Source organism: Ctenopharyngodon idella, chromosome 21, assembly GCF_019924925.1.
Source record: "Ctenopharyngodon idella isolate HZGC_01 chromosome 21, HZGC01, whole genome shotgun sequence".
Classification (NCBI taxonomy): domain Eukaryota; kingdom Metazoa; phylum Chordata; class Actinopteri; order Cypriniformes; family Xenocyprididae; genus Ctenopharyngodon; species Ctenopharyngodon idella.
Window position 1 is genome coordinate 20,137,435 of NC_067240.1, and position 10,385 is coordinate 20,147,819.

General features: G+C 38.3%; 1 protein-coding gene across 1 annotated transcript; it reads right to left on the reverse strand.

Annotated features, from left to right (window-relative positions):
* Positions 1–4,285: 4,285 nt before the first annotated feature.
* Positions 4,286–5,224, reverse strand: LOC127503375 (olfactory receptor 146-like). Its single transcript, XM_051877068.1, has one exon. It carries the CDS (start codon positions 5,222–5,224, stop codon positions 4,286–4,288), a length of 939 nt encoding a protein of 312 aa, XP_051733028.1.
* Between the last annotated feature and the right edge of the window lie 5,161 nt (positions 5,225–10,385).

Here is a 10,385-nt window from a genome sequence, read left to right on the forward strand (position 1 = left end):
CGAAATCATTATTATCCTGTTGTTTTTTTATATTTATTGGCTTGGTCAGTGTCTTTCTGGTTTTTGGTTGTTTTGCTTTTTAAGCTGTAAGAACCATTGAAATAATTGAAATGTAATCTACTGTAAAAATACAATAATGATTTTGCCATCTTTCTTAAGTTATTTTAAACACAAAAATGAATTGCGTCAAACGTCTCAGGTTACGTATGTAACCATGGTTCCCTGAGAACAGAGAACAAGACACTGCGTTTGACACGCTTTGGGGAACGCCTCCTCGTGAACCGGTGTCTGAAAACAATGATCAAATCACGACAATCCTATTGGCCAGCGACAGCCTATGACGTCATCATTGCGCGACCCGAAAGTATATAAGAGCACCTAGAGAACCGGTCAGTACCTTATCGTCTGAAGGGACTGTTCAGCAGGCAGCCCCTGATGCATGGCAGGTAACGCAGTGTCTTGTTCCCTGTTCTCAGGGAACCATGGTTACATACGTAATCTGAGACGTTCCCTTTCGAAAGGGAACTCAACACTGCGTTCGACCCGCTTTGGGGAACGATATACCAATGCCGCCATGCTTGAAAAAAATGGCTAGACAAACGTCAGAACTGGCAGTTTCAACTGAAATGCCAGAACCACTCCCCCTACGGGTCATACATAGGCTGTCAGTGACAGCATTCCCCATGGCCAACAGCCCAAGCTATAAGCCTCAAAGAGGCCTTCCACAGAAGGCCTATGAAGGCCGCTCAAAGGCTTCTGGAACCAAGCTTCTTTTCAAAGAAAAGAGGGTACCTTTAAGGGAATGCAACCAGGGGGCCCGAGGGAACCCTAGCTAGTCACTTGTCAGGGGTACGTACTCGACCCTGATTGCCACCAGAGAGGCCGACCTGGTCTAACAGAAACCTAGTCTTGGCCAACAACCTGTCTGATCACAGAGTCATCAGTCTCAATTCACATTCTTCAAAGAAGATATCCAGTGAGAGGGACTGCAAAGAGACAGTAACCAACTCAGACCAGATCGTAGAGACGGGCATCCTGGAGAGCAGGACTCAGCTTAGCGCTTTTTACCCTTACCAGTGAGGGGAGTAAAACTCTACTCAATCCTAGGATCTACTCAGCGCTTGATTATTTGCACTGAGGACACTGTGCACTCTAAAGGGACCCAAACAAGGGGAGTACAACCAGCCTAGGGGCCGGTCTTCAACAGGGAGGCCTCAGAGAGGCCTTCAACCACTGACCAGACTTAGGGAGCTAAGTACTATGCAGAACAACCCTCTAGAAGAGGGGAGTACTGGGCTCAACCTAACAGGTAGACCATACTGTAGGCACAAAATCATGGAGGCTCCCAGAGAGCCTACAACTTGAACTAATTCTACACAATGTAGAATATATCACCGCAGCCTTGTAAAGGCCAGCCATGTGAAAAGTACATGCTTAATCTGTTAAAGACACCCAGATGTGGGGGATTCGCTTACAGGGCGGCCAATTGCTGATAATGCAAGAGGCCACAAAACATGGGAACTCATTCTGATTGAAACCGAGTTTAACTAGCAGAAAAGACTGTAGAGTGCCAACATAACAGTCTACCTCAACATATTCCAACAAGCTGTGTACTCAGTAAAAACACTTTTTACTCTTTAAGCAAGGGGAGTACAAACTACGTCACCATAATCTTAAGGAGGCCAAAGCCAAAGAACAGGAGCTTTCATAAAAACCTATAACCATATCACTCAAGCTTGAACATAGTTCAAGGGGTTCAGGGGAAAAACTGAAATCAAAGTACCTCTAGATAGTTCTGGGGGAGCTGGGCCACAGCAACAATGGGCCTTGGCCTGACAACTCTGAAAAGAGGAGGCCAGAACTAGGAAAAACTACACTCACATAACAGGAGTAGTATAAAAAGGGCGTAAAATGCTTCTAGCAGACCGCCTAAACCTAGTTCTAGCCTAAGGCCAACACATAAGCATAGATCTGCCTGGGGCTAAGAAACAACAGCCTCTACCAACGACTCAATTGAGAGGAGGCAAACTCTGAGAATACTATATTTCTACAATAAAGCTCAGAGGATCAGAGCTCAACCCAACCACACAATGTCAGGCGGCCTGTAAGGCCGACACTGAACATAGATCTATCTGAAGTTAATGAAAGCTAATCTCAAAACTCCAGCATTTACCAGAGGAGAAAGCTAATTTTCCATAAGGTGGCTAACAGTGCGGCTTAGTTAAATCCCACATCTGAATACATATGAACGGTAGTTTCATTGTCTTCAGTGAATTCTGCAAAGAATGAAGCCAACACATCCAAAAAGGGGACATACAAAGTACTACCCTTAATAATATATCATTCCAGCCAACCTAATGGAACTTCAGGGCCCTTAAACCGCATCCTATACAGGAAAACGAGGTTTATATAAATATAAAGAGATCTACCAAGCCAATTTCAGCAGGTCCGACTGATATGCTTGCAAACAGACATTGTGTGTAAAGCAACACCAGCCTGACCTGCTGCCATGTATAGAGCGTTGGAGCCTGCCTATATCACGAGATAGTTGCACCCATCTCATCAGTAGGAGGCATCGACGTGTACCCATACTCACTTCATCAACACCAGCGAATTAACCTGCTCATGTTGATGAATGGGGATTTTCACCCCTTCAACTCTTCAACAAGCTCCAGCTGAGAACCCCATGATCTAGTCTCTACTCTGCCTCAGCAAGAGTAAAACCTGAACCATTAGGCGCAGCTGCTGGTCCTTCTCCTCTCGAGGAAAAGACCAGAGAGAGGAGCATTTTACAAGTAAAACACACTCACAATAAAAAAAAGACAGATCCCACAAGAACTGCCTGTACATGCTCTTTTGTTCTCATAAAAGACAACGTTATAAGTTATGTGTGTGATCAGATGTCAACACTATCGGACACAGATGCACACACTTCCTGAAACGTTTGTCAGACATAATGTGTCTTACCTTAACACCGGTTTGATATTGCTTGCTTTCAAACAAAACAGTCTCTGAAGACAAAAAGATACTGACTGCTTCTCTAGGCGCTCCTTATATACTTCCGAGTTGCGCAATGATGACGTCATAGGCTGTCGCCGGCCAATAGGATTGTCGTGATTTGATAATTGTTTTCAGACACCGGTTCACGAAGAGGCGTTCCCCAAAGCGTGTCAAACGCAGTGTTGAGTTCCCTTTCAAAAAGGAACTGACATTTACCACGAAATCAGTCCTGACAGCTCAAATTATAAATAATTTTTATAAGCTTAACGTTGCGAATCGGGGTGAGGTAGGGAGACAGTTTTGAACACTGATGTCTTGTTTAATAACTGTTTTTTTTTTTTTTTTTTTTTAACAAAATGTAAAAATGTAGATGATTTGACATGGAATGACCCTACTGCAATCACTAGTGTAATGCTTGTTTAACAAGTAAAGACAATAAAACCGTACCGGCATACATTAAGAGTCAAGAGTTTACTGTTTAAATATTGCTCCAAAAGCAATTAAAAGGACTATAACATATTTTTATAGCTCAGATGTTACTTACTTGTTTTCAAAGAAATGAAGTCAAGAAATGTAGCAACTGTTAGGTTTCAGACATGAGTGAATAGTTTTTAAGCACTTCACTTGCCTTTTACTATGGTACCTACAACTGGTACCTTTCCGGTAATTATGTATTCAAAAATTTTAACGTAAAAGGTCTAAACAAATCTAAAAGTCTATACAACAGTAAATTAACTTAATTGCATTTCAAAATGTATTAGTCGATCAGTGCAGTAAAACTACTTAATATTATAATTATAATAGAATAATTTTTAACAGATCCTAGAGAAGAAAATTACACAAATATTATCAGAGACCACAGCTTTATGAATATTCTGGAGGAAATTTTACAAACTTAATATAATAAAATGATAAACCCTGAAATGGAAACATTTAGTCAAAATAGATACTGTCTTATGGTTACATTTATATCTGCCCAATTTGCTACAGTTAAAATAACCTCCTAGTTCAAATACAACTGCTTATTTTCTATCACCAAATTAGATGCATGATAAAAGGTAAGAAATACTTAGAAATTAATATAAGATAAAGTGCTACAGATTTTTCCTATATTCTCACTGACAATCAAGGATAAGAATAGCATGCGTAAAATGCCTCACAATATTTTTTTTTTTTCAGTGAAAAAGATACATCTGTATTTTTAAAATAATACAATACAGTATGGTGTATTTAGTTATATTATTAGTTATTATATTGTAAAAACAAACAAACAAACAAAAACACATTAAGGATTCACCTTTTTTCTACACCAAAATTTTACAAACTTTTGTCTTATTTCTTTGGTTTGTAAACCATATACTAAAGGATTTAGTCCTGGTGGTACAATATGGAACATTATACTAGCTAGTTTCCTGTTTTCAGAGTATTCTGGAAAACGGTGGAGAAAAATAAAACTGGCACAAGAAACAAACATGATTAAATAAACAGCTATATGAGTGCTACAGGTTTTTATGGCTTTGCTGTTGAGTGATTTGTTTTTGCTAGTTATGCATACAGTAGCAATTTTGCCATATGTTATAAATACAGACCCAAGTGAGAAGGTAAAGACAATCACAGTATAAACCATTCCAAAGACATTATTAATGACCACATTTTCACAGGACAGTTTAAACAGTGAGGCATTGTCACAGAAAGGGTTTTCAATGTTAGACCTGCAGCGAGACAGGCGTATAGTGAGACCCAACAGAACTGACACCATGAATATTGACAATGCCCAGGCTGATGCTGATAGTTTAACTATCATTTTATTGGTCATTATAGCTGAATATCGCAGTGGATTGCATATAGCCACATATCTGTCAAAGGCCATGATCATCAGCACATAGTGGCATGCTACTGCAAATATATGCACAAAATAAGCTTGAATAACACACTCCACATATGTGATATAGCGCTGTGATGTTTCCCTTAAAATGTCTTGCATTAAGCGTGGCAAAATGACAGTGGTCCCTAGTATATCGTTCAGTGGCAAGTTACAGAACAGGAAATGCATTGGATGATGAAGATTCTTCTCTGTTGAAATCAGAATTATAAGTCCAATGTTGGAGACCATTATAAAGACATAAACCAAAAGGAGGAGGATGAAAACAGGATAGGAAGATTGAGGTGTAACTTTTAGTCCCTCCACGAGGAGAATGCTGTTTGTGAACGTCAGGTTGTCCATTGGCTGCCCTGCACAATCCATTTTATAGAGTCATTGTCATTGTCATTAATAACATTTCATCTGATACGGCTGCATTCCACTCTGAGGGAAAGTACACTATTTCAAGAAATGTATGATTGTTTGATAGTATATTAAATGCATATTGCCCAAATGGTTAAAAAAAATGCATAGCTTGTCATCTGAACATTTTCATAGTGCAGCACACCATCAGCATGATCAACTCTTTTATCACTACATAAATTGAAAAACCAAAGAACATGGAAGCTGTTTTTGCTACAAAGTTATGCATAGCATAAATTATTTGTCTAATAAAACAACACTTACTCAACACGCTGTTATCAAGATAGATGACAGTTAAGTTGCTAGATGTTCAGTGAAAAACTGTTCACTTGCCCTTAGCTTTTATTTTGTTTCAAGGTGTTTCTGTGACGTTGCCATCATCCCACAGGGGAAAACTGGTTGATAGCCCCTTTTTTTGTTATTATCATAGTCATCGTATGCATATAATGCATATTTCACTGAATATAATTGTATGCGTGATAATATATCCACAAGTATTATGTTATATTTTAGTATTCTGTTCACCCCAAAATTTTAATTCTCTCGTCATTTACTCACTTTCATGTTGTTCCAAAACTGTATGACTTTATTCTGTGGAGCATAAAAGAATATTTTGAGAAATGTCTGGTGGACATCAGTTGGCTTCAATGCTATTTGGTTCCCAGCATTGTTCAAAATGTATATATATATATATATATATATATATATATACACACAGTTGCAAGAAAAAGTATGTGAACCACTTGCAGAATCTGTGAAAATGTGCAAAATTTTAACAAAATAAGAGAGATCATACAAAATGCATGTTATTTTTTATTTAGTACTGTCCTGAGTAAGATATTTTACATAAAAGATGTTTACATATAATCCATAAGACAAAAAAATAGCTGAATTTATTAAAATGACCCAGTTCAAAAGTTTGTGAACCATTGATTCTTAATATTGTGTGTGGTTACCTGGATGATCTGTGACTGTTTTTTTGTTGTGTGATGGTTGTTCATGAGTCCCTTGTTTGTTCTGAACAGTTAAACTGAGCTCTGTTCTTCAGAAAAAGTCTCCAGGTCCCAAAAATTCTTCAGTTTTCCACCATCTTTTGCATATTTGAACCCTTTACAACAGTGACTGAATGATTTTGAGATCCATCTTTTCACATGGAGGACAACTGAGGGATGCAAACACAACTATTAAAAAAGGTTCAAACATTCACTGATGCTTCAGAAGGAAACACGATGCATTAAGAGTTGGTGGGTGAAAACTTTTGAACAGGATGAAGAGGTCCAAATTTTTCTTATTTCACTTGAATATCATTTTTTTTTTTTTTTTTTTCATTTAGTACTGCCCTTAGGAAGCAACAGAAAATACTTGTTATACATGTTTCCCGGAAGACACATTAAATACAATTTACCTTGATCTTCAAATTCCAAATGTTTTCACCGCCCATTTATTAATGCATCATGTTTTTTTCTGAAGCATCAGTGAATGTTTGAACCTTTTTTAAAAGTTGTGTTTGAGTCCCTCAGTTGTCCTCAGTGTGAAAAGACGGATCTCAAAATCATTCAGTCACTGCTGTAAAGGGTTCAAATATGCAAAAAATGCTGGAAAACTGAAGAATCTGCAGGACCTGGAGATTTTTTCTGAAGAACAGAGCTCAGTTTAACTGCTCAGGACAAACAAGGGACTCATGAACAACCATCACAAAACAAAAAAACAGTCGTAGATAATCCAGGTAACCACACACAGTATTAAGAATCAATGGTTCACATACAGGTGCTGGTCATATAATTAGAATATCATCAAAAAGTTCATTTTTTTATTATAAATTATTTTTAAAAATGAAACTTTCATATATTCTAGATTCCCTATATGTAAAGTAAAACATTTCAAAAGTTTTTTTTTTTAAATTTTGATGATTAGAGCGTACAGCTCATGAAAGTCCAAAATCCAGTATTTCAAAATATTAGAATATTTCCTAAGATCAATCAAAAAATGGATTTGCAAAACAGAAAAGTTAAAGTTCTTTAAAGTATGTTCTTTTGTGCACTCAATACTTGATCGGCAGGACATATTACAGCAAATGACTTGCTCCTAGCACAAATTACTGCATCAGTGAAGTGTGGCATGGAAGTGATCAGCCTGTGGCACTGCTGAGGCACTATTGAGCCTTCAGATCATCTGTATATTGTTGGATCAACTGTTTCTCATCTTTCTCTTGAAAATATCCCATAGATTCAGGTCAGGCATATTGGCTGGCCAATAAAGCACAGTAATATCATGGTCAGCAAACCACTTGGAAGTGGTTTTTGCACTGTGGGCAGGTGCTAAAGTCCTGCTGGAAAAGGAAATCAGCATCTCCATAAAGCTTGTCAGCAGATGGAAGCATAAAGTGCTCCAAAATCTCCTGGAAGATGGCTGCATTGACTTTGCACTTGATAAAACACAATGGACCAACACCAGCAGACGTCACGGCCCCCCCAAATCATTATTGACTTCAGAAACTTCACACTAGACTTCAAGCAGCTTGGATTCTGTGCCTCTCCAGTCTTCCTTCAGACTCTGGGACCATGATTTCAACATGAAATGCAAAATTTTCTTTTATCTGAAAAGAGGACTTTCGGCCACTGTTCACTGTCCAGTTCTTTTTCTCCTTAGCCCAGGTAAGATGCTTCTGATGTTGTCTCTGGTTCAGAAGTGGCTTGGTAGTCCTTTTCCTGAAGATGTCTGAGTGTGGTGACTCTTGATGCGCTGACTCCGGCTTCATTCTACTCATTGTGAAGCTCTCCCAAGTGTTTGAATCGGCTTTACTTGACAGTATTCTCAAGCTTGCGGTCATCCCTGTTGCTTGTGCACCTTTGCCTACCCAATTTCTTCCTTCCAGTCAACTTTGCATTTAATATGCTTTGATACATCACTCTGTAAACAGCCACCCCATTCAGTAATGACCTTCTGTGACTTACTCTCTTTGTGGAGGGTGTCAATGATTGTCTCCTGGACCATTGCCAAGTCAGCAGTCTTCCCCATTAGTGTGGTTTCAAAGAACAAAAGATACCCGGAATTTATACTGTAGGGATGGTCATTTAATGAAACTCAAATGTAAATATTCTAATATTTTGAGATACTGGATTTTGGACTTTCATTAGCTGTACGCTCTAATCAACAAATTAAAAAAAAAAACCTTTTGAAATGTTTTACTTTACATGTAGGGAATCTAGAATATATGAAAGTTTCATTTTTTAAAATAATTTACAATAAAAAAATGAACTTTTTTACAATATTCTAATTATATGACCAGCACCTGTACATATGAATGGGGTTATTTTAATAAATTGAGCTATTTTTTTTTGTCTTGTGGATTATATGTGAACATCTTTTATGTAAAATATCTTACTCAGGACAGTACTAAATAAAAAATAACATGCATTTTGTATTATCTCCCTTATTTTGTTAAAATTATTAACATTTTCACAGATTCTGCAAGTGGTTCACATACTTTTTCTTGCAACTGTATATATATATATATATATATATATATGTCAGTATATATACAGACATGCCCATGACATGACAATACTTCCACCATGCTTTCCAGATGAGGTTGTATGCCTTGGATCATTTGCAGTTTTTTTTTCTCCACACTTTTGCATTCCCACTTTGATAAAGGTTAATCTTTGTCTAATCTGTCCATAAAACTCTGTTCTAAAACTCTACTGGCTCATCTCTGTGTGTTTTTGCAAATTCAAATGGGCTTTCCTATTTTTGGTAGTACTGATCAGATGTTTGTCTTGCTGTGTAGCCTCTGAAACTCTGTTGGTGAAGTCTCCTGTGAACAGCAGATTGTGAGACCATCACCCCAGCTTTCTGGAAGTTGCTGGTGATTTTACTGATGGTTATTTTAGAGTTTTTTCACAGCCCTTGTCATTTGTTTATCATCAACTGCTGTTGATTTTCTCAGCTGACCTGCTCGTTTTTGGTTGCTGAAGCTGGCCAGTGGTATCAGTCTTTTTCAGGACATTCTAAACTAGACATTCCAAGTCAATCTCCAGATTTAAATCCTATTTAACATGCATTTCGCCAACTGAAGACAGAAGGCAGAAACTCCCCAAAACAAGCAACCGTTGAAAATGGCTGCATTAAAGGCCTAGAAAAGCATTCAAAGTGTGAAACCAAGAGTCTGGTGATGTCTATAGGTCACAGACTCACTCTTGTGATTGCTTGCAAGGGATTTACGATTAAATATTAGCTTTTACACATTTACATTTACAACACTTATGCTCACATTAGGCAGAGGGTTGAAACTCTAAAAGTGCTGTACTTCTTAGTTGGTAAAACATTTTGTGCTGAAACAGTCAATAATAAAATGTGACATTCTGTACTTCTGCCTCATATTAATTTTTTAGTCATATTTATAGATGTCTTGACACCACAGCTAACAGAGCAATTTTGTGTTTACTGTCCCAATACTTATGGAGGAATTGTATATATATTTGTGTGTGTGTGTTCAACAGAAGAAAGAATGTCAAACAGGTTTGGAATTACATGAAGAAGGTCTACTCTCTTTGTGTTGGCATGACAGCACTTACAGTGGACGATCGTGACTCAGCTGATCAAAGGCTGGTCTCACAGCTGGTTAGGTGCGTTATGAGAGAGCGCTAAAAGAGCTGATTTTACAGCTGGTCGGTGTGCTGTTGAGTGTGCTCAAGAGCTGTCTTTACAGCTGGTAAGAGGGTGCCCTCTAGAAGTGTGAGAGCACACGACAGGCTGTTCCTGTTTGTGTACCGCGGTCATCTCCCCTGTGTGCTTCAGCACATAAAAGAGAGCAGATTCATTAACAGAGCAACACGAGTGTGAGTTTGCGTCTTTTTCAAGATGACATTACGCCCGTGTATTTCTGGATGCGATCAATTTCTACCTCTGATTGATGGTCATGATCGCTGTCTCTCGTGTTTGGGCGTTAAACACGCTGAGGCAGCGTTTGTGGATGTGTCATGTTCCCACTGCGGGAACATGACCATCGCAGTGTTGAGATCAAGACTTCATTCCCTCAAACAAGGCGAAGTCCCTTTGGTGATTCCCCAATTTAGCTACTTTGGCTAATCCCATGGGT